This window comes from Esox lucius, chromosome 20 (assembly GCF_011004845.1).
Source record: "Esox lucius isolate fEsoLuc1 chromosome 20, fEsoLuc1.pri, whole genome shotgun sequence".
Taxonomy (NCBI): Eukaryota; Metazoa; Chordata; class Actinopteri; order Esociformes; family Esocidae; genus Esox; species Esox lucius.
The window spans coordinates 36,047,139-36,072,677 of NC_047588.1; the positions used below are offsets into that span (position 1 = coordinate 36,047,139).

General features: G+C 42.2%; 1 protein-coding gene across 2 annotated transcripts in view; it reads right to left on the reverse strand.

Annotated features, from left to right (window-relative positions):
• Window positions 1–10,139: 10,139 nt before the first annotated feature.
• calcrla (calcitonin receptor-like a) overlaps window positions 10,140–25,539 on the reverse strand; it is a 41,180-nt gene continuing 25,780 nt past the window's right edge. For both annotated transcript variants that reach the window (XM_020041543.2, XM_010889926.3), the window contains exons 3-13: window positions 24,045–24,198; window positions 20,948–21,058; window positions 20,399–20,511; window positions 19,674–19,765; window positions 19,400–19,526; window positions 18,763–18,916; window positions 18,496–18,556; window positions 18,165–18,231; window positions 14,750–14,968; window positions 12,492–12,533; window positions 10,140–12,059 (exon numbers count right to left, since the gene is read on the reverse strand). In XM_020041543.2, coding sequence (XP_019897102.1) covers window positions 11,838–12,059; window positions 12,492–12,533; window positions 14,750–14,968; window positions 18,165–18,231; window positions 18,496–18,556; window positions 18,763–18,916; window positions 19,400–19,526; window positions 19,674–19,765; window positions 20,399–20,511; window positions 20,948–21,058; window positions 24,045–24,198 — 1,362 coding nt within the window. In that variant the 3' untranslated portion in view covers window positions 10,140–11,837. The remainder of the gene's footprint in view (window positions 12,060–12,491; window positions 12,534–14,749; window positions 14,969–18,164; window positions 18,232–18,495; window positions 18,557–18,762; window positions 18,917–19,399; window positions 19,527–19,673; window positions 19,766–20,398; window positions 20,512–20,947; window positions 21,059–24,044; window positions 24,199–25,539) is intronic.

Sequence of the window (25,539 nt, forward strand, 5' to 3'; positions counted from 1 at the left end):
TTTGGGGTCATTGTGCTGTTCCCTCTCCAGTGCACCTGTTGTCACTTTAATTTGCACCAGAACAGGTGATATTGATTCACAATCCCTTATGCTTCCTAACTGGACAGATTGATATCCCTGTAGTTTCATCGACTATGGATCCCTAGGAGGATCCATCACTTATACCAGAAATGCATTGAATTACCCAGTACCATCTACAGCCATACAGTCCGGTGCAGGTGAACTCTGTAAATATATTCATCCAGTGCGACGCATTCACATACTGATATGTGATCCACTGACTTATGTGTAGAGGAGTTACCGAAGTATTCTGATAGATATTTTACAAGGAGGCGCAGACATGAGAATTATTGTTTGGAAAAAGACTGACGCAGGAAATGGAACAGGAGCCGTTGGTGTCAAGCTCATTGAGCTCTCTGATTTCCCGGGCCGCCGTCTTCATGACTACTGAGTCAGTAACTCTGCAACGCAGTGGGATGACCCGTGATGACTGAGGTTTAAGTTTGTGTTATCATCCTTCTCACTTTACATGAAAGCATTCCCAGTGGTTTGGTCGGTCACAGAAAGTGTCTGGTCGATTGGAACACAACCGTGTGTTAACTCTTTGGTTTGGGATCGTCTTTCATGATGCGTAAGTCTAAGCTGATGTCTAAGTCAACAACTTACATTCAGTGGCAGTCTCAATTATACCCTTATTTTCTGAGGACGACACACGCACACGCACACATGCGCGCTCACACACACACACACACACAGCTCAGGTTATCCACACGCAAGAGAAATCTCCTGACATCCTTCTCTTTTCAATTTGAAGCCTCTGCATACACCTGTCTTCTTTCTGTTAACGGAGCCTGCATTACGATACACCCGTCTTCTCTCTGCCAATCCTTTCAGGCTGACAAAAGTTGGCCGATGCTTTGGAACATCTCTGGGTTGGATCTCGAAAAAGGCTTTTGGCACGGGTGATTCATGCATATAGGATTAGACTTGGTGATAAAGGGCCTCGTTAGTCACAAATTATTCCCGTGACAGTCCAGGTCACACACACTGCCTGTGGAACACAGAACTATTCAGGACACAGTGGTTGTTGGCTTCCAGGTCTAATCCTCCATAGATATCCCATTCCTGTTCCCTCTCATAATAGGACAGACGGGCGGTGTGTTGTTTGGAAGCCAAAGCCATTAAAGAGGAATTGCTGTTGATCGCTCAGCAACCAGCCTCACTGGGTTTCGTTCTCAAGGCTCCTTTTCTACCTGTGTCCATTCTGTCGCTGATATGTATTAATGGAACTCTTTTAAACTCTGGGGACGAGGCGAGCGGTCAGGCCTGACCTTGTCGCTGCCATGTTTCCAGTGCCGGGGGGATTCAGTCGACCAGTTGCATTAGTGAAACTGTCTCTGGTTGTGGAGTTGTAGTCTTTCAGGCGGATGACACTGTCTCTGGTTGTGGAGTTGTAGTCTTTCAGGCGGATGACACTGTCTCTGGTTGTGGAGTTGTAGTCTTTCAGGCGAATGACACTGTCTCTGGTTGTGGAGTTGTAGTCTTTCAGGCGGATGACACTGTCTCAGGTTGAGGAGTTGTAGTCTTTCAGGCGGATGACACTGTCTCTGGTTGAGGAGTTGCAGTCTTTCAGGCGGATGACACTGTCTCTGGTTGAGGAGTTGTAGTCTTTCAGGCGGATGACACTGTCTCTGGTTGTGGAGTTGTAGTCTTTCAGGCGGATGACACTGTCTCTGGTTGAGGAGTTGTAGTCTTTCAGGCGGATGTCACTGTCTCTGGTTGAGGAGTTGTAGTCTTTCAGGCGGATGACACTGCGCTGATAATTAACGGGCCTATTCAGAACTCTCCAGCAGCCATTGTAATTACAAACATCACTTGTGATATGACAACCCTTGTATCAGCTAGTGATATAAAGTGAACCTGTTTCGCACAGCGGGAAAATAATAATTCAGTGAACGGAAATGTGAATTACTGCGTGCATCATTTTTTCTAATGGTTAATACAAGGGCAAATCAATTCTGATCGGGTAAATAGACATTTTTAAATATTCTGTACAGTATAGATTTGCATTTCCTGCAATTCTACACCTTATCTGTATTACATGCATCAATGTCCAGAAGAGTCTAGCTACTGTATATTGGTAATTCAGTACCTATTTAAAGGGCACTGCAAAATAATGACAATGCACATTGGTTCAGATAACATATAGGGTTAGAATAGCAAATAAATAAAATTGACAAATAAACAGCGCACTGCCTTGGGTCACTTCACACCAAAGACCTCTTGGGTGTGTCTACAGGCATGGAAAGAAAAGACACCCACCGATCGGACACTTCCCTGCAGCTGTGACCCCTATAAACGGACAGAGGGTGACAACCAAACACACTCTCAAATAGCAGCACCTGTCTCTGTTGTGTTTCTGGGGCATCCTGAGAAGGCAAAGAGTGAGTGGGAGATTGAAAGATGGATGGAGAGAGAAAGTGAGATGAGCATGCCCTGCTGCTCCTAGAAGGTCAACCAATGAACAATCCCCAAGAGTGTCCCCCCAAATTCAGGCCTATCTCAGGCTATTGTCACCGTGCTATGTGTCACCGTGCTATGTTGGACATTTTTAGAGTTTGTGTTGTTTTATGTTGTAAATGTTATTGCCGTTCTCTTCAGTGACACAAAAATGCCAAGTGACAATGGAGTGAAGCACTGGAAGATGTGTCCAGTATTATAGAGGAAAATGTTGCATTGTAATGAACAGCACCCAATCAATCCCTTTTAACTGAGACCCTTTTAATGTGCTTGTCAGTATGTGCTTTCCTACTTTCTGCCAAACTGTTTTAAGTTGGATGCAGTAAGTATGGGTTTTTGTCCTTTCAAAACAAATTAGCTAAGCTGAAAAAAGAGTGAATTATCAAAGAATTGTACAAAAACTTAAACAGCCCTTTCACAAGTTTCTACAGTAATAGTAACCTCTCATCCCTGCTTGTGTTATGGCCAGAACGGCCAATCAAAACAATCCCAGCATAATCTAACAATCCCCAAAGTTCAGTTGCACTCAAGCGCTCTCTCGCTGTTTTTGATCAAAATGACTGATTCGGTTTACTGTTTATTTTGCAGATAGCCATTTCTAAGTTCGGCAAATAAACAGACAATGTCTCTCAAAGAAAAGTTGGCTCACTTCCTAAGGATACACTGGAGCTATCAGCACAGCGCCTTTGTAATGGTTTTTATTGAGCACAGACCCACCCTTTGTCCCATTTCCTCTGCTATCATAGAGGGGGGTGATTAGATAGAAAAAGCACATGAGTTGGCGCCGTCCCTGTGTAGCCTGCCCTGAAGCTCTCCAGAGCCTGAGTGGGTCAGGAACTCTGAGTTGCGTTGCATACATTTCAACTCAGACTTCATCCTTTGTATTCCTCTGTATCAAGGGATTTCCCAAAATTTGACAAAGAACATTAAGTACAACGTGTCTTCGGCAGGGGGTTTGGTTGGGGTCCTTCTTATTCAGTGTCAGGAGTGATTGATGGCCCATTTCTGAACGTTTCCCCACTCTTCGATATGTTTTGTTATCCTAGGGCTTGGTAATGTTGGACCTCCATTATCCCCACTTAAGTGGTGCCAGACCTACAAACACTGGGTCTTCCTGTCCGTGCTGTGATGGTGTTGTCCGATTGTTGATGGAAGAAATTAGCGGTTGGTTCTCATGAGATCATGTGTTTGCTTTGGCCAATTGTCAACAGGTGAACATCTGTCAGGCCAGAATTCGCTGAAGTGTCAATCTATCATTAATCGTTATTTATTTAGCTGAACATATTTTTTATTCAGACCTATTTTCAGCTTGGAAAATAGAAGCTGTCTAAAGAATGCAATCAGCATCTCAAGCTCCTCAGTGAACATACCTGGGTGGTGGTGGGGTCAGCAGTGCCATAAAGGTCAAAGCCGGCCGCCACAAAACATCTTTCCTGTCACTGTTCCCCTTCTCTAATGTCTCCATACCTCTACCTCCCTCCCTCTCCCCCACTCCTCCTCTCCACCTTGTTAGTGAGCCATGGAAGAATCAGAGCACTGGTCCGAGCAGGGGGGCACTGTGGTGCCCTGGCCCATTTTAGTGGCACCCGTACTAGAATGAGAACAGCCTGAGAGTAACAGGTCAGTTGCGACAGTAAGGGCACTATTGCATAGCTGTTCTGGTGCATTGTGGGTGAACGCAGTTTTAGCGACCGTTTAAGCGCATGTTTTGCTTCGGGTTTCGCAGCACTTCGTGTATAAGTGACAGTTGCGTTAATGATTAGGGAATCAACTGAAAAAGACCTGCACTGCAGTACTGGCGCAGAGGCTCTTTTTTTTTTACTGAACCTACCTGCCTTTGGTGTGTTTTGCGGGCAGGAAGTAATCTACAGTGACCCTGCGGTCGAAATCTGTGAAACACGTGTTACCGTCATATTTTGAAGTTAAGCTCAGGTGACAGTGGCTCTCAAGCCACCCTGTCCTTTTCCAACACACCTCATCAGTGATGAAGCAGACTTGGTATATTCAGGTTATACCAAGATGACACCAGGTCCATTAGACAGGCATAAAAGCACAGTCTCTAAGGAAATATAATGTGGAAATGGACTCAAACAATGTGTTGTGCAAGGTTGTTTTTCTCTCTCTTCTTACCTTTTAAAAATAAAAGGTCTACAAACCTACCCTATTGGACTGGTATGAACACGTGACTCTTGAATAATGCCTTAGCTAACCATGCGGAAATACAACTTGCAAAGGGTAATTTGAAATTCCAGCCGCCAACTCCGGATAGCTGCAGCCAGTCAAGCAGCAGTAACCCAGATGAACAGGAGAGTTATAATTGGATAATGTGATTTTGAAATGGGTTGCTGGTGAATACCCCTCCTTTGGAATTTCGGAACAATATCCCTAAAATACAGTGGTACAGTGGCAAACCTGGGTTTAAATATTAATTTAAATATTTCAGCAGTTGCTTTTGCCTTTTAGGGGAGTCATTGTGATTTGGAGACTGTTCTTTCGGTTCTGAAGACACGCAGAAATTGAAACGATTTAAAATATTTTCTGAACCCAGGTCTTGCCAGAAGAGTGTTGAACTGTTGAACCCCCTTAGAGACTATTTGTGTCATGAAGAGAGATTAACACATTCTAGCACCTTGTCAGAAACTATTCGGTTTTTAGACGTCTTGGGTGGATTCAATGTAACTACATGTGACAATTGTTTTCCAATGATTTTAACTGTAAGACCTAGTATTTTTGCCACCTGTGTGGTGGCTTCTTTCCAACCCCCTGGGAAGACAGGCCAGCTCAAGGTGCGATAACTTTTGTTATAATCCCCCTTTAGCCAGAGCTTTGCTTCTTTTATACTACAAACAATGTTGTGGAGTGTTTGACATTATTATTTCCTGCCAAGTCAATCCGAAGGTCTATTTCTGGTTGTAAAACAAACTTCAATTGAGAAGTTTTGTGCTTTGTCTTTTTCTCCGCTCGGTTGCTTCCACCCAAGGCAAAACCGAATGGAAAGAAAGAAACAGCTAAACGGTACACAGTAAGCACTAATGACAGTGGAGCTGAGCGTCATGCCCAATACACTTTTGGATAACAATATTTCCCTGAAGCATTTCCTGATGCCTTTGGATAGAGCCACAAGAATGCACATGGTACCAAAAGTTAGGAAATTAAGAAAGGAATAGGAAAGGACTATTAGCATTTATTGCTGGAACAACATTCATCTATTCACCTCTGTCTATTGTGGTGGGTCTCATTCATTGGGTAGGGCAGAGGCTTTTTTATTGGACAATGACAGACCCATTTGACTTTATTTCAAAGTTTCCTCCTATTTTGCATAATGAACCTGGCAATGGTTGTGGGTTTCATTCCTATTGGGGGAAGGGCCAGTACAACAACATTATGCACTATGTATGTCTGTCAAATAACTCAGAATGTGGACTAGACCAAATGATAGATGTCAGCACAATGTATAAACAAGGCTGCAAACATTTGGACAAAATAAGGACAGTAAAGGACACATTTAAAAACCAGGTATGAATGGGACACAGATTGACCTCAAACCATGGGTCTGGATTGGTTAATGTAATACGTTAGCATATGTACGCTTCAAATCTTCCCTGTTGCTTTTGGCACAGTCCAATGCTACGTGCACTATAATACGTGGAACTCATAAAAACATCCATTGAACACATTGAGGCGATTATAGGTTCTGTTTCTCAGAACAGTTTGTCAGAACTGCATGTTCACAGGAGAGTTAGACAAATCTTTTTTTTTTATAAACAATGATTCTGTTTGAGAGAGTGACGCATGCCGGAGTTGTTGAAGCCCCCACAATGCCTTTAGTTGCAACATAAACATGTGGTGAGACAACTGCATGTGGGCAGTGGGCAAGGCACTCATTCCATATTCGTCGAGTGCTCTCTGAGTGCTCTCCGTTTTGGATGCATGTAGAATTGCATCCAAATGCTCCTTGAACCCACCCCGATATTTTCAATAGGGACTGACTTCTATCAGCGTGTTTAAAAAAATATACATTGATAACCAATTAATTGATTAATTGAGCACCGGGGATGAAACCAAAAGCAGGGGATGAAACCAAAAGCAGCAAGCCTAGTTCAGCCGGCCTGCAATAGAAAGGGTTGTCATCTTGGGATTCCAACCCTGGTAGCCCATGTGAAAGGCTGTGTTGTTTAACACTACTGCACCAAGCTGTACATCTGCAGGGTATCAATTTAACCTCTTGTCTCTATCAGGAAAAAAAAAACGCTATTTAACAAGGGGTAGTCAGTCTGTCAGAACAGTTCTTGAACAGTTCACCTACTCCACAGTCTAGCAATAGCATATCGTTATTTATCTGCTGCTCCCTTCCAGATTTGATGGGATAAGAGAACAGAAGGCAGCTTCTGAAACAGATGTTTCTCTACTTTGGCCTGACACCAAACCACAAGTTGTTCCCAGGGCTGACCCTATCCATTTGAGGGCACCAGGCCAGATTTGTTTTAATACCCCCCCCCCCCCCCACTCTTTGTGTAATTTAGAAAAAGATGCCATTAGTTATGAATGATCTCTTGCAACACTGACTAACAAAATCAGCCTGGACGGTAGGTCCCCTGGGCAACTGCCCTGTGTGCTTTGTGGGTATGGTCACAATTCGAGGTGCTGGTTAGACCAACCACCAATCTAAAAACTGTTATCTGACATGGTTCATTGAGTCACTGTCAGACATAACAGGATGAAAACTGCTGATGCACAACCCAAATTCTGCCTCAATATTGTGTAATTAGTCAAAATAGTAAGTTGGGACTTAAAAAACACACCTGCATTGAATTTAAATGTAAATGATGACGAGCCATCTGTTACATCCATAAACGCACATCTGTTTTGTTTTGCAGCTTACTAGTTGTGTTCTTAAGCGCTCTGTAATTCAAAGCTGCATGGTAATGTCAGGTTTATTAGAAGAACAAGGGGAATAGGAGATCTCAAAAGGAAACCAATTTCTTAAATGTGTCTAGCTTAAATGACACAAAAAGCACTGAAGCCTAGATATTCTAGAATGTAATGTTTGGGGAGCCAGTTTTTCTCTATATGTTATTGCTCCATTCCGTATACCCTGAGATTCTGTACAATGGCGTAGGTTTGTATTGCCTACTGGGGGGTCAGAGTCAATGGATCCTGGGATTTTCAGTCTATTGCTGGTGGTCAAACTGACCTGTCTGGAATATTGGGAGGTCATGACCCCTCCCAATCTACACCCTTGTTTCTGTGCATTTGCTCCTACCACTCTATCTACACTCTGACCTAAACTAGGAAGACGTTGTTTAAATGTTTCGTAGTTTGGTTAACGATCACTTGAGAACTGACATTTTGGAGTTTGACAGTTGTGGTGTCCTTTTACGGGAACCCTGTCCAGAATTTGGCAGCGGAACTAAGCTCTCATGAGCCGTGTCCAGGGAGGAGATGTTAGGCAAGGTCAGCTTTGAAACATGCGACAAAAACATTCATCATACAAATGTATACAGCACGGACCACAATCAGCTGGGATTCACGTTGTGTTTACCCAAAGACGGAACATTTGGGTTTCACGTAGACATTGTATTTCTGGCGACCAGTACAACCACATGTGCTAGCACAGCCCTGCTCTCCATGAGCCAGAGAGTTGCATGAACAGGGAGACCGTCCAACAGGTTTTTCTCATAATTCATGAGCCTACAGAAATGTTAGTTTTTTTGTCGTTACTCCCCTCTAAAGTGTGGAATAAGAATACAGTCTTGCCTGTATCTGGGTCACCAGTCAAGAGGATGAGCAAGAACCGCGAATGAAAGAGGTACAGCTAGGGGAAACCGCGCTTTGGCTGTCAAGAGGGAAGGAGAGAGCAGGCGTCTGTGTCTTGCGGCCGCCAGACAAGTGGGAACTCGGCGAAAGGTTTCCAGGATGCGTGCAATTTCTAGAGGCAGCTACGGAGCTTTTAAACAAACGTATGTTACCGCAGTGACCAAACCACCAGTGCCTGTGTCCTGAGGGAGGGTCTTCACTCTGTATACTACAACAGTTTCAGTTCATCACTTACAGACCACACTGGGGTAGAAAAAAGAACTGTTATGTGGAGTTGTTCCCGAACAGTTTTGTTCAATATTTTTTAATGAAATTTGAATTTGAAGGTTCAAATAGGATTAGAGGTTTGATTTTGAAGAAAGGTTATAAAGGAAATTAACCAAGGTTTATTTTGAAAAGTCTGAAACAATAATAGCTGAATTTGAATTGGTTTAGAACAAGGAGAATTATATCAATAGATATGCCAATTAGATTATAATTGGTTTTGGAAGATTGATTTACAAAGAACATTATGCTTTGGGGGTGTTTTTCTGAAGTTGTGGACAGGACAACTTCACCCCATCAAAGGGATGATGGACAGGGTCATGTACTGTCAAATCTTGGGTGAGAACCTCATTCCCATTGAAAATGGGTTGAGAATGGGTAGTCCAGCATGACAATGACCCAAAACACAAAGCCAAGGCAACAAAGGAGTGGCTCAAGAAGAAGCACATTAAGGTCCTGGAGTGGCCCAGCCAGTCTCCAGACCTTAATCCCATAGAAAAGGGGAGGGAGCTGTAGGTTCCAGTTGCCAAACGTCAGCCTCTAAACCTTAATGACTTGGAGAAGATCTGCAAAGAGGAGTTGGACAAAATCCCTCCTGAGATGTGTGCAAACCTGGTGGCCAACTACAAGAAACGTCTGAACTCTGTGATTGCCAACAAGGGTTTTGCCACCAAGTGCTAAGTCATGTTTTGCAGAGGGGTCAAATACTTATTTCACTCATTAAAATGCAAATAAATGTATAACATTTTTGACACGCGTTTTTCTGGATTATTTTGTTGTTATTTTGTCTCTCACTATTCAAATAAACCTACTACTAAAATTATAGATGTGATAATTTCTTTGTCAATGGGCAAACGTAAAAAAATCAGCAGGGGATTTTCCCTCACTATTTTCCCTTGACCTGTTACACAAACTGAACTAGTGTGTATATATATATATATATATATGTGTACATCGCTGTGGGATGCAGGAGTGAGGTAGCTCCCCATGATGTAAACGTAACATCGGCACAAGTTGTCTGTTTTTCGGTCGGCGAGACTGATGTCATTTCGTCCGACGAGAAATGGTTTATGCTCTAGACTGACGCATGGTATTACTGCCAACAGACACGTTTCTTCTGTGCGTTCGATATCCCTTCAAATCCACCACGCAAACAAAAGGTGTCAGCAACCCATGCACATATAGCTCTGAAAACCCTTACCAACTAAAGAACAAAACTCAAAAAATCTGATAAAACAAAGACTTTGCTAGTAATTTAGTACAATCTAATAGAAATTCATGAACAATAGGAAAGAAAAATGCATTTTACACAAATATATATATTTTCACATCCAAAGAATAAATCACATAGAAATTACATTCATACAGTAGAGTGTAGTCAGGATATACAGCTCTGGAAAAAATTAAGAGACCACTGCTCCTTTTTCTTTCCTTTCCAAAAAAAAGTTGAAAAGGAAAGTTTTTATAGAGGAACAGAAGCGTTCAATTGTAACTCCTCACTCAAAACCTTCCGTTTTTACTTTTTTGGAAGGGAAAGAAAAAGGTGCAGTGGTCCCTTAATTTTTTCCTGTGTTGTGTGTGTGTGTGTGTATATATATATACACAGTACAGTTGTAACATACAATACAGACATTGGCTTTGAAAATACTTTCCTACATAGCAAATGCTTTTCCAAATGTCAGTCATCCAATCTGAATAAACCAAAAACTTTGAAAACAGTTTTAAAATACGATTAAGTTCTTTAGTGAGAAACTGTCCGGCAGTCCGCGTCACATTTTGACATGTTACGAAACAGCAGGCATGGAATAGACTTGCCATTAGTACAGGCAGCTAATACACAGCTATATCTGACAGTTGGTACCGACATGTTGACTTGTCCATATGTCAAAAACATACAAAAACACACACAGTAGGATTAGGAGCTGTACAGTATGATTGAGAGATTCCGGTTCCTCATCCGACAATTAAAACCACTCGAGTCCTTCATGGGAAATATACTGATGCCATATAGGCCCCATCCACTCTTCATCAGACAAGGTGAGGAAGTGGCTTTGTACAGTTGTGCAAAGCCAGCAGAAATTGTACACAGATCCTTCACTTGAATGTCAGTTCAATTGGTATGGCCAGTATGCTTGAGATCACGCTTCCTTTAACATCAGCAAAAGCATTGCAAACGGTACGAACTAAAAACGTCCACATGGACAACTTCCGACACTCTTCTACATACCACAGTTGCTTTGTGTTTGAATACGTCAGGTACACGCACGGCTACTTTTTAAATATAAAAAATGAATAGATGAAGCACTAGTGCCCCAGCCTGCTCCCTCTTCAGAATGCAAGATTTACAATGTATTTACATATGATGGGAGATGTTTCCAGCATTTGGATGAAAAATGTGTAATCCAAGGTGATTCACGATTCCAATATTGATGAGCTGAAATAAAAAAAATGTAGGCAGTTCAAGATTCCCTGGTTTTTCCAGATACAAATCAGGTTATACAGGTATGCAGTTAGAGGTGAAAGTAAAGTTGATTATTTACTCATTCACAAGATTTTAAACAGTGCCAGAACTAAACTTTATAATTTAAGAAACATGCAGTTGTACAGGGTAGATATTGGCATAAATGAGAATAGTGGATTAAGACAAGAACCATTCACATGTTGTTAATGATCAAAAAGTACTACAGTATATCTCAGTATCTTTGTTTAAAAGGTAACTTAGCTTTTGAGCTTAACTTCAGCTTGAGAGACACAGATGCCAGCCTAAGAGAGTGTTGTGTTCTTAATGGCATGGATCGTTTGTGTATAAAACCAGAAAAGTGCTTTCCTTGTTTGGCAGCTAGGGTGTTGCACATACATTTCTATTGGCAAACAGAGAAATATAATTACTAAACAACTGCGTAATATTTGAATACATTAAGAGGAATTAACATAATCTACTGGACACTGTATATTAAGCGCCTTCAAAAAGCAGCAGAGCAGCTTTGAGGATGGCTACTTGAAAAGGGGTGGCTAAATGTTATTCTCAAGAAGCGGATAAAACATCTAGGTCCTTATTGAAAGTAGCAAAAATTAAAACCCCTCCCCCCCAAATCTGTGATTATGCAGGAAAAACTGTGTGGACAGTTCAGTTCTCCAACCATTGGACAGTAAACCGGTAACCATAGTAACAAAGCCATTGCATTCTTCCCCTCCATCGCCAGGCGCGTTGCCGTGTTACTCGGAGACAGCTCTTCTCAGGCGAACGGGTTGTCAGGTTTTATGATGGAGGTCTCAATGTCAAGGCAGCCCCCCTTGCCGTTCAAGTGTTCTGTGTGGCTGTCAATGCTGTAGCAGCCCTGGACCTCGGTGATGGAGGAGGCTGTATATGACGCAGATCGCATGGCGTCCGAGTGGGAGAAGGAGCTCCCGAACTGGATACGGTACTGGTTCCAGTGTCTCCTCAGAACTCCCTGCACCTGCCGGGACATTGTGGGGGACTATGAGATTCAGCGCACAGAGCGAATCAATGTAATTAGACGTGAGAAGGAATTTCATCAATGACTGTTAATGAACCCTAACTGCAGTGCTGTATCCTCATGCAACATTTACTCAGATATTTATTCCGCAATCCCAATTTTCATCTTAACTGCTGAACGATTCATATTTTACGTAAGCCTAATGACACAACCCCCCCCCCCCCCTCCCCCCCCCCAAAAAAAAAAACCAAATTTGCAACAAAACCAGGCGCAGCTGAACTCACTGTGGACTTTCACTTGACTCACTTTATTCTGACACAATCCTTCAGAGGTCAACAAGTTCGCATGCCATGTTCTGGAAGGTCAACAACCCCCAGTCCCTGGCTGTACCAGGGACTGTGCTTAATGCTGGTCAGAGGGTCAAAATCTTACCTCTCCGTTGAAGAAGCAGAAGATGGTGGCCACTAGCAGCCCCTAAAAAGAATGCAAAGAATCAGTCAAGTGAGGGCTTATCAGTGATAAATGCATTGCTTAAATGATAGCTCAAGCTCTCCGACACCTAAACCAGTTGAAGCATTGAGCAGAATGCTGAGTGTGCTACTTTGATGCAATCTGGCAGCCCTCTCGAGGAGAATTTAAAATGAGGGTGAGAGAGACAGTTCCAACAAGGATAAACAGTGAGGAGAGAGAGCGAAGGGTGAGAGAGAGTGAAGATGGAGAAAGAGAGTGAAGAAGGGGAGAGAAAATGAAGAGGGAGAGAGCACGGGGGAGGAGGGGACAGGGGGGGGGGGGGTTGTGACTGAGTAAGTGCCTGTGCAATGTAGGATTTATTGAGCTGATTCAGCCTGGCCCCACAAGGCAGTAACCATCGCGTCGTAAGTTGCAGCCTCCAACCCTCCTCCCCAGACCCTCGTTACTCATGTTCTCCTTCCTTCTGTTTCTCCACAGGCCATGGGAAAAAGACGCACAAGTCAAAGGCAAAAACAGCGTTGACCTGGTCTTAAAGAAAACTTACAAGCCAATGACAGACTGTAACGTTCTACTGTGGCACTGGCAATATCGCCACAGTTCTTACTGAGTAGTACGTCACTCTGGGCAACAGCATTTGCCAGATGACTATTGCGCAACATACAAAACGTATGCTAATCTTGATGGTTTTTTAAATTTTTTTAAGACAAATCTCTGTAAGCTTAGAAATGTATCATTATATATACATTATATATCTGAGCTAAGGTGACTAGACCTTAACAGTCTTATGTTCTTTATTTAGCAGTTATTTAACCTGGTAAGTTGATTAAGAACATGGCCAAAGACATTCGGTTTTATTTATTTCAATAAGAAACACAGTTTCTTGTCTTCACACAGTGGACACAGTATACGAAATATACATGTAACACTCTCCAGGTTTCCATACACGTCATGTACAATAAGAGCATGTCTGACGTGCCACTCTGGACCAGACCACCTGGTCTGCAGACTGTTCCATAAGTAAGGAGCGTAGCAGGAAAAGGCAGTCATACCCAATTCTGTGGAGATTGCAGAGGCTTCGAGTGTAATCCAGGCCTGAGATCTGGTTTCGTGAGTTACCTTTCTAAGGTTGATAATTGATGATAAATAAGAAGGTAGTTTATTTAGAAAGGCTTTATAGACAAACATGAGAGCATCTTGTTCTTGTCTCAAGGCCAGCGAAGTTGATCCCACCCTTTGATATGAACTACGGTGGTGAGTTCAGTAGCTAGCCCCCGTAATAAACCTAAGTGCATAATGATAAGAAGCATCCAGTGGTTTAAGTTTTAAGATACCGTAGCATGAATTGAGATAATATCCTCATAGTCTATAACCAACATAAAAGTAGCTTGCACAATTTGTTTTCTATTTGTGTAGGACAAACACGTTCTGTTTCTAGAAATGAAGCCTATGTTGACCTTTTGCCTTTTACATCAGCATGTATTTTAAAAGACTGTTTATCATCCAGCCAAATCTGTAAGTATTTATATACAGAGACTTGATTATTTCGAGAACCATCTAAGCATTTGAGTGCAAGTGTTTTTCAGCCAGCTTTTTGGACCTATTAAAAATCACAATATTTGTCTTCTTTGCATTTAAAACCAGTTTAAGTTGTAGAAAGGACCCTTAAAGACCTTTCAAATCTGTCTCCAGCTACAATAATTCTTGGTCAGCCGTCTAGGCAGTAGAGAGAGTGTCGTCAGTGTTTAGATTAATTCTACTCTTCCTTATCTCATCATCTATATTGTTTATGTTGAGAGTGAACAGTTATGGACCAAGTATAGAGCCTTTTGGGACCTTTTTAACCAACTCCAGTGGCTTCGACTGGATGCCATCTACTCTAACAGTCTGACTTCTTTCCCTAACACAGTCATGAAACCAACGACAAGCATGCAGTCCCAGTCCTATTGACGACATCTTACTCAAAGGCTTTAGACAATCAGCTGCAAGATGAGCAATGACACACCGGACAGCATTAAGTAAAAAATAAATAAATAACGGCATTCAGCAGTTTTTGAAAGGCAGGGCAGGACTGGCCTATAACAGTCAGGGTCAAGTGTTTTGTCCGCTTGAAGTAAAGAGGAATGACGGCAGCAGCATATAGGTAAAATATAGATGAAGACATAATCGAAGAGGCTAGCAGATTTGTAAAGGGTCCAGATTAAGCAACTTCTTATTCGTACCTGATAATGCATCAGGATGTTCATGATGTAGTCGTAGATCTCAGAAGAAGCCCGTCCCGCTGGTTTATAGGGCAACAGCACATACTGAATCCCCAGGAGAGGGACAAGAATCAAGGTGGCACGCACTGCTTTCATGTACAAGCTGGACTCAGCCTGGTGGGTCACCTTCAGCTTGGTAATCAGGACTCGCACAATGTTCAACAGGAAGAACAGGTTTACCTTGAAGGAGAGACAGAGAGAGAGAGAGAGCACATTTCAGAATACAACCTTTAGAGCACGTTTATACTTCAATAACCATTCAGAAATATATTATATACAGTGGGGAGAACAAGTATTTGATACACTTGCCGATTTTGCAGGTTTTCCCACTTACAAAGCATGTAGAAGTCTATAATTTTTATCATAGGTACTCTTCAACTGTGAGTGACGGAATCTAAAACAGAAATCCAGAAAATCACATTGTATGATTTTTAAGTAATTAATTTGCATTTAATTGCATGACATAAGTATTTGAGAAAAGCAGAACTTAATATTTGGTACAGAAACCTTTGTTTGCAATTACAGAGATCATATGTTTCTTGTAGTTCTTGACCAGGTTTGCACACACTGCAGCAGGGATTTTGGCCCACTCCTCCATACAGACCTTCTCCAGATCCTTCAGGTTTCGGGGCTGTCGCTGAGCAATACGGACTTTCAGCTCCCTCCAAAGATTTTCTATTGGGTTCAGGTCTGGAGACTGGCTAGGCCACTCCAGGACATTGAGATGCTTCTTACGCAGCCACTCCTTAGTTGCCCTGGCTGTGTGTTTTGGGTCATTGTCATGCTGGAAGAGCCAGTCACGACCCATCTTCAATGCTCTTAATGAGGGAAGGAGGTTGTTGGCCAAGATCTCGCGATACATGGCCCCATCTATCCTCCCCTCAATACGGTGCAGTCGTCCTGTCCCCTTTGCAGAAAAGCATCCCCGAAGAATGATGTTTCCACCTCCATGCTTCATGGTTGGGATGGTGTTCTTGGGGTTGTACTCATCCTTCTTCTTCCTCAAAACACGCTGAGTGGAGTTTAGACCAAAAAGCTACATTTTTGTCTCATCAGACCACATGACCTTCTCCCATTCCTCCTCTGGATCATCCAGATGGTCATTGGCAAACTTCAGACGGGCCTGGACATGCGCTGGCTTGAGCAGGGGGACCTTGTGTGCGCTGCAGAATTTTAATTAATGACGGTGTAGTGTGTTACTAATGTTTTTTTTAGACTGTGGTCCCAGCTCTCTTCAGGTCATTGACCAGGTCCTGCCATGTAGTTCTGGGCTGATCCCTCACCTTCCTCATGATCATTGATGCCCCACGAGGTGAGATCTTGAATGGAGCCCCAGACCAAGGGAGATAGATCGTCATCTTGAACTTCTTCCATTTTCTAATAATTGTGCCAACAGTTGTTGCCTTCTCACCAAGCTGCTTGCCTATTGTCCTGTAGCCCATCCCAGCCTTGTGCAGGTCAACAATTTTATCCCTGATGTCCTTACACAGCTCTCTGGACAGCTCTCTATAGTCTGTTTGATTGAGTGTGTGGACAGGTGTCTTTTATACAGGTAACAAGTTCAAACAGGTGCAGTTAATACAGGTAATGAGTGGAAAACAGGAGGGCTTCTTAAAGAGTCTGTAATCATTTTTTATTATTTAAAAATCAAAATTGTGATTTTCTGGTATTTTTTTTTTAGAATTTGTCTCTCAAAGTTGAAGTGTACCTATGATAAAAATTACAGACCTCTACATACTTTGTAAGTAGGAAAACCTGCAAAATCGGCAGTGTATCAAATACTTGTTCTCCCCACTGTATAATATATACTGTCCATAAGATTTATCATGTCAGAAATTGTATATCACAGGTAATCGCTACTGTTTCATATAATAACATTACAATTTCTGAATTACGGTTTTACTTGTGAACTTTTGTCCAGTCAGAATTGACTTAACATGCAGGCCAAAACTTTCATTGTTGGCCAAAAGACACCAAACATTAAATACATGATCATTCTTTGACCAAGACGGCGGCGCGTGTACATCGCAAGGCTTAGCATCTACCCAGTTTTGGGGACCTCATTGCTACTATCCCTGCATCCTGGTTGCACATGCTACGTTCTTCAATTTACCTCGACTGCACATCTAGAATGCCAATTAGAACTGCCATTTGTACCCGCTTAACGATGACCTATGAAGATAGAATGTCACTTAATAGCATGAATATCCATGAACAAAATGTGTTTTTTGTACCTTTTTTAATTTAGTCTGAATTCAATGATGTTGTATATACACAAAATACAAATAAAATACACCAAGCTCCGTAAAAACAAAGCAATGTCAAAAATGTATTTTACACACATTATACTGTATACAGTACGGTGATACTGACATACAATGTGGTATGGCATTGTAAGTTATCTATATTTAAACTTATATATTTAAACAATATTCTTATTATTGATGCCACAGTTGCCCGGCCCTTCTCATGGACAGGCCGTGATTGACAACATGGTCAATAATTAGGGCACACATTTCAGGTAAATCAATAGTCCTTTGTATTCCACTTTCAGCTGCTCTACAATCACACATCTGAACACCTCAACCCCTGCCTTTGCTTTGTCCTCTCTTGCAAAAAACTCAAAGGTGACCTCTTATGCATGAATAAAGACAGACTGCAGATTGAAACATTTTGCAAATATTTTTGTATATGTAAAGATTGTAAAACATTCAAGAAAGTTGTTTGTATCAGCTGTGACCAAATGTTTTAATTTTGTTTGACTTCATTCACTCAACTGAGTTTTGAATCTTCTGTAAAGAGTTGTATTTATTGTTTTGCAGTAAAGATGTTTTTAGCATTTGTAATTTGTAAGAAATGCCAAACTGTTCTGCAACAAAGAATATTAATGTGTTCATTGGGACCCACGTTTCATTGAAATGAGCTTAGCAATCAAGAAAAACTTTTGAACAAGGAGCCAACTGGCATATTTCCTGAAGAAAAAGAAAGATTTGCATATCTGGATGCAGACAGTCCGAATTGAACCCACAAAATTATGCTTAATTGGCCTGTTTTCTGTGAAGTTTGACCAATACGTTTTGTCAGTTTATTGCTAAAATGCCCAAAGAAGTTATTGTACTAAATGAAAGTTCAGGCAAATTTCTATTCTGGATATGTCTTTCCTTGATTAAAAAAGTGTGGACATCAGTCTTTTCTTGTCCATAGGGTGCTTTCAAGTTAAGGACACAAATCTCTAAACATTTAATTTTACTGAACTATCAGTTTAAGTTAAAACATAAAAACATTATTTTATAGTGCATCCACTTTCCACTTTGTTTGCACTAAAGAGAAGCAAGAATATAGGTCTAATTAGCATGTAACTATATTTTGGACTCACCAAAAGGGCAGCACAGATGGGCCCATGGATAATATACAGGAGGGAAGTGTTGGAGCTTATCCAACAACTGTAGGAGGCAAGAGATATTTTCACCATTCATGGTATGTCACATTATTTTGCAGTTTCAATATGCTTTCCTGCTTACAGATGAAAATTAGTAATAAAATATTAAATAAGGCCTTGGAAGTGTGTATTATTGTAATGGATACATTCAATGGAATTATTTTAGCTGTAAAAATAAACTCAATACAGAAAATGTCTTATGCGGCATAAATAGCTGCAATAAGAAATAAACTGAAAACAAATGTGTAAGAAAGAAATCTGAGCTCACTTGTCGTTGTAGTAGTAACTTCGAGCAATTGCATGTATAGATGCTGGAATTAGAGGAAAACCTGGACAACAACAGACATATTTTGTGTTACTGACAAACAATGTGACATGACATGTTTTTTTTAAAACATTGATTTAAAAAAAATAATAATCAGTTAAGTTGACTGGTACATCATTCTCATTCACACCAACCAGCCAGACAACAACTGCCAGGAAGAGGAATGGGGATAAATGAGCACTGAGAGGAACAACTTCAGCCAAAACCTACCCCAGCCGAGAAGGTAGTACCACATCAAGTGCTGTTTCTCGGCAAACACGGCAACGACGATGAGGGTGTGCAGGTATATCCCCTCGCACAGCATCCAGAAATAGTTGCAGCCGAAAAGATAAAGATGGACGAACTGGAACACTTTGCAGCTTGTCTGGAAAGAGAACACAGGACAGATCTAAGGGAGAGAAAAACTTCAGACGTGATATTCTGGGCTAACAACACAATATTTAATGGCTGTAACATCCACGCGGACACCCGCCCACACTTTACATCTACGAAAACACCCCTGCACACCAATACATCCAAAACACCCATCCCATCCATACATGCACCAACAAACCCCCACCCACCAATACGTCCAAAACACCCACCCACCAATACATCCAATACGTCCAAAACCCCCACCCACCAATAGGTCCAAAACCCCCACCCACCAATAGGTCCAAAACCCCCACCCACCAATAGGTCCAAAACACCCACCCACCAATAGGTCCAAAACACCCACCCACCAATATGTCCAAAACACCCATTCCATCCATACGTCCACCAACAAACTCCCACGCACCAATAGGTCCAAAACACCCACCCACCAATATGTCCAAAACCCCCTACATTCACCCAACGACCCACTTACAGGGTTCCTTTGTACCAGCTCCTGGTTATTAGCAACAGCTGTCAGCGAAATGATGGTTATGACTGAGTTGAGAACAAAGGAGAAGAAGAGGTTTTTGTGGAGGGTGATCCTCTGGCAACTTAGACTCCTATACACAAGGGGAAAGGGAGTGGACGTTGTCATCACGCCGATGATGGGAAAAAAGTCATTTCAACTGCTTGCGTATAATAACATTACGAGGAACACAGCCTTGGTATAGTCAATTAGTTATATTGATTGGTTTGTTTATACTTACTTGAAATGGAAAAATATACCGAGGGATATAAATAAGGCTGTCAGTGACAAGCCATGTCCGATCAGGGCCAGGTAGAATAAATTCATGGCAGTCTGAAAGAATTAGACACAGTAAGCCTTCCATTGTGCTAGCATATGTTTTCTGAATTCCCAAAGCCTAGTTAACAAACCTGTTTCCCTACATCATGGCAATACGCTGAAGGGTCAATACAAACTGCCTTTAGGTATATTATATAGGTATATTATATAGGACAATAGTGGAATGTGAAGTGCTATATATGAATTGAATAGAAATCTGGAGGTTTCGGCAAAGATGAGATGAGAAGACGATATTCCTCACATGCAGAAAGCAATGGTGTTGAACAGTGCCTGCATTGGCCTAAAATAGTTCAGGAATTGCCAAATCACACATTAGAATATGTCTATTCAAATGTATTTGCTAATATGACTCGTTCCAATAAGGCTTGCTCTTTTGCCTAAAAAAGTTAATGGAACGTTGTTTGCTTAAAATTAGAAGTACTGGAACGCCGTTCTGGCCCATTCCGGCCTAAGTCAAGCACTGATGTTGAATAACTACAACCTTAATTTTACATGATTTCAAGCCTAGGTTTAATTCATTTAGAACAAAATCAGAAGAGTAATAAAAGATAGTGCAGGGCAGAACAGTGTTATTTCACTGACATCCTGGTTTGAGGGAATAGAGCAAATATTTTCAGAAAACAGTACCATTCGGCCTTCCTTTGTGTGCTCATTGCATCGTGTGTAGTTAGTCCATGTTCTGTTGCTCTCAGGATGCAGAAACCAGTGGCCATTGTCACTGCAGATTTTTGTAACCATTTCTGAAGAACATTATATCAAAATGTAAGCATAAACACAGTAAATACAGGCTTCAAAATGTAAGCACATGAAGCTCTAAAGTAAAAACATCAAATAAAGTCTGAAAATTGCAATCAGATAACACTACATGAACCACATCAAATGGAGGATTCAAAATGCAATCTGATGATATTCCACAGGAAACTAACCAATTACAGGCTTCAAAATGCAAAGGAATCAGATCACAGCAATATCGTCTTGGTTGAAGAAAATCGTACCAAACCCCCCACAAAAAACTATTATAAAAAAGAGCATGAGATATCAGAAATACCTTGGATAATTGATCTCGATTGAGCTGATGGGAGATGAAGGTTCAAATAAAAAGAAACCTGCGCAAACTGTGGCCCCCAAGAGTTCCCAGGAACTCAAGCCCATGTTGCTGGGATTCAGGGAGCTCACCTGAGGGGTCAAAGTCCTGGAAGTACTCTGGACAGTGTTGCTCCGTAGTGAAGCCAGCCTCTGTATCATCCCAGCACAGCCAGCCATCCCAGGTCCGGTTACACACGGGCCCTGCGGCACAGAAACCATCAGAGAAGAAACTGGTCAGAATAAAGCAGGAGCAATAAGTTCCTATACAGAAGTTATTATACACATTAATTCATCTATCCATCTGCTTCCGCTTATCCGGGGCCGGGTCGCGGGGGCAGCAGTCTAAGCAGAGATGCCCAGACTTCCCTCTCCCTAGACACTTCCTCTAGCTTTTCCGGGGGGACACCGAGGCGTTCCCAGGCCAGCTGGGAGACATAGTCCCTCCAGCGTGTCCTAGGTCCTCCCGGTGGGACGGGCCCGGAACACCTTCCCGGGAAGGCGTTCAGGAGGCATCCGGAACAGATGCCCAAGCCACCTCAGCTGACCCCTCTCGATGTGGAGGAGCAGCGGCTCTACTCTGAGCTCCTCCCGGGTGACCGAGCTATTCACTCTAAGGGATCGCCCAGCTACCCGGCGGAGTGCCGCCTGTATCCGGGATCTTGTCCTTTCGGTCATGACCCAAAGCTCATGACCATAGGTGAGAGTAGGAACGTAGATTGACCGGTAAATCGAGAGCTTCGCCTTGGGACTCAGCTCTTTCTTCACCACGACAGACCGATACATCGACCGCATTACTGCAGAAGCTGCACCAATCCGTCTGTCAATCTCCTGTTCCATCCTTCCCTCACTCGTGAACAAGACCCCTAGATACTTAAACTCCTCCACTTGAGGCAGGCACTCTCCACCAACCTGAAGTGGGCAAGCCACCCTTTTCCCGACTGAGGACCATGGCCTCGGATTTGGAGATACTGATTTTGATCCCCACCGCTTCACACTCGGCTACAAACCGTCCCAGTGCATGCTGAAGGTCCTGGTTTGAAAGGGGCAACACAACAACATCATCCGCAAAGAGCAGAGATGAAATCGTGTGGTCCCCAAACCTTGACACCCTCTGGCCCCTGGCTGTGCCTAGAAATTCTGTCCAAAAAAATTACCAACATGCACCGGGAACAAGTCTGACTTACTGCCGGCAATGCGGACCAAGCTCCTGCTTCGGTCGTACAGGGTCCTGACAGCCCTTAGCAAAGGACCCAGAACCCCAAATTCCCGAAGCACCCTCCACAAGATGCAGCGAGGGACACAGTCGAATGCCTTCTCCAAATCCACAAAAAACATGTGGATTGGTTGGGCAAACTCCCATGAACCCTCCAGTAGAGGGTATAGAGCTGGTCCAGTGTTCCACGGCCCGGACGAAAACCACACTGTTCCTCCTGAATCCGAGGTTCTACTATCAGCCGTATTCTCCTCTCCAGTACCCTGGCATAGACTTTCCCGGGGAGGCTGAGAAGTGTGATCCCCCTGTAGTTGGAACACGCCCTCCGGTCCCCCTTCTTAAAAAGAGGGACCACCACCTCGGTCTGCCATCCCAGAGGCACTGTCCCCAACCGCCATGCGATGTTGCACCGGCGTGTCAACCAAGACAGCCTCACAACATCCAGAGACTTGAGGTACTCAGGGCGGATAACATCCACTCCCGGTGCGTTGCCACCGAGGAGTTTCTTGACTACCTCTGTGACTTCAGCCCGGGTGATGGACGAGTCCACCTCTGAGCCCTCATCCTCTGCTTCCTCAATGGAAGACATGATGGCGGGATTGAGGAGATCCTTGAAGTACTCTTTCCACCGCCCGACGACATCCCCAGTTGAGGTCAACAGCTGACCACCTCTACTGTAAACAGCTTTGGTAGGGCACTGTTTCCCTCTCCTGAGGCGCTGGACGGTTTACCAGAATCTCTTCGAGGCCAGTCGATAGTCCTTCTCCATGGCCTCACCGAACTCCTCCCAGGCCCGAGTTTTTGCCTCCACAACCACCCGGGCTGCAGTCCGCTTGGCCTGTCGGTACCCGTCAGCTGCCTCAGGAGTCCCACAAGCCAACCAGGTCTGATAGGACTCCTTCTTCAGCTTGACGGCATCCCTTACTTCCGGTGTCCACCACCGGGTTCGGGGATTGCCGCCTCGACAGGCACTGGAGACCTTACGGCCACAGCTCAGAGCGGCCGCTTCGACAATGACAATTAATTAATCTAAATTAATCTAAAGTTAATTTATTTAGTTAGTTTTTGTCTTCAAATTAAGTTGTGGGGTGAATTGCTGTAAATTATACCTCAGATGCTTTGGTCATTTCAGTGAGACATTACTGTGGAGAACCCAAACATCACACCACATCAGTTAAATTTCTAAAAATAGAACTGCTTCCGGATTATGTTTTCTATTCATCATAACAGTCTGTTGACTATCATCAGTCAAGTGAAGCATTCTATCAGAGGGCAATGTAAATGTGGTTGAACTTTAAAAGAAAAACATTGCCCTGTTCTCAACACTTACTCCCTCTACAATTCATGTAGTAGTTGAGTGTTTAAAACAGGATGGGCTTTTTAAAGCTTTAAATTAAATTCCCCTGGCTTCCTGGGAATTCCCAATCCCCTGGATTGCTGTGAAAAGGTCGGAATTGGAAAGTGGGGAAAAGAAATACAATAATTTGGCCTTGTACCGAAAGAAATGAGCATGACACACTTCCAGGGGCATCCTCCCAATCAAACATATATACATACATATGTTATTATTGTAACACCAAAGTTAAAATAATTATATCTAATTTTTGCACTTCTCAATGTTGAGTCAAAAGCAAAGTTTTGATATTGCACTAAAATTAATAACTGATTGTGTGATAGTAACGTTAATTAGCCAAGACGCCAATCTAACAACCCCGTATCTGATTGCAAGTGCGACTAAAAAGCTAATCAGGCACAGCACTAGCGGATTAGCAACCAAATGAGAAGGTTACAGCAGCAGCTTCTGTAAAATACACCAAATAACTGCAGCAGTGATATATTGGCTTTCTTCTCAGTCCCCTTGCCCTTCTTTTCTCTTGAGGATTAAAGCAATAAGAGAAAGAGACTTTCCCCCACACCGATTCCAAATATGCCAATGACAGTGGGGAAAACGGGATGCACCTCTTGTTGTTTTACCTATCTTGTTGACGCTGTTATCCTTCATGATCTTCTGGTAGCACTCAAACTGGGCCGTCACGATCTTGTTCCGGGTGACTCCTATATCATTATAGACATTCAACTCTCCGTGCTCCTGGGTGCCGTTAACCTCTGGGCTAGCTGTAACGAAGAACTGCAAGCACAATGGAATAATTGGAATGCATGCACATATGTAATCTGATACATAATAAATACAACAGCATCACTAGACAAAATTCTGAATAAACAAAGGCAAAACCAAGGGCAAAACCAGGGGAACAGTAACAACAGATAAACATAAATCTTAAATTAATGATGTATAATTTGTTTTGCCGTAGTCACAGCATATAATTACCTTATTTATATTTGATAATTAATTTAGAATTTTATGGAACATTATTATTTTCACTTGCCCTAATTACTATGTAACCAACAGTAATAACTGTGTCTACATAGTAGTTAAAAGTGATCCATTCACATGTAAAGCTAAATTAAGTGGAAGGTTTATAATTTTGTCAGTTATGAGTTTGACACATTTAAATGAAAACAAATAGCTAATCAACACAGGTTAATATAACAAAAATATAAAATGTTCTGTATTTGAACAGCATGGGTACAGATTAGAACCATGCGCTCATTCACAATTTCCTTATTTAGGAGACAGGAAGGGACAGTACTGTAGAGAGGAACGGCTCCCTTTAAATCCTTGTGATCTCCATGGGAGTTAAACAAACAACTAAACAAAAATAAACCTCCTCCGTGCTGCAGGATCATTAGGTGACCACCAACGCCAAACAAAACAAAAGCATGGAAAAACTGCTCTCTATTAAATGTGTTTTTTGCTTTATCTTGTAAATCAATTCCCCACACAGCTGAATTGGCATACTGAAAAGTGACAAAAAGCTATTCAATGAAAAAAATATAAACACATATTTCTTGAGCTGAAATAAGAGGTCACAGATACAATATGCAAATATTTTTTGTTGTTGTTGTCTTTACGTAATTTATTATTGACTTGCTGATTGAATGAACGTCCACCAGAACTGTTGTCAGAGAACTTAATGTTAATATATCTATCATACAAGTAATTTTTGGGAATTTAGCCTTAAAAACTCAGACCAGGTGTAATGAAACCAACCACACAGTGAATGGGATATTTCTTTTTTTTATATATATATATTTGCAAAAACATTCATGAACCTGGTTTTGCTTTGTCGTTATGGGGTATTGTGGATAGGTTAAGGAGAAAAGAAATCGACTGAATACATTTTAGAATGAGCCTGTAACATAACAAAAGTGGAAAAGGTGAAGGGGTCTGAATACTTTCCAAAAGCACTGCATCATACTGACCACTTCAGTATTCAGTATCATCAAACTGACATTCAGTATTAACCGTAATGTACAATGGCTGGTGAGGGGCAAATAAGATAACATAATATGAACATTAAGGATAAAATATTAAGGATTTACAGTTGAAATGTAGATAAATATTTCT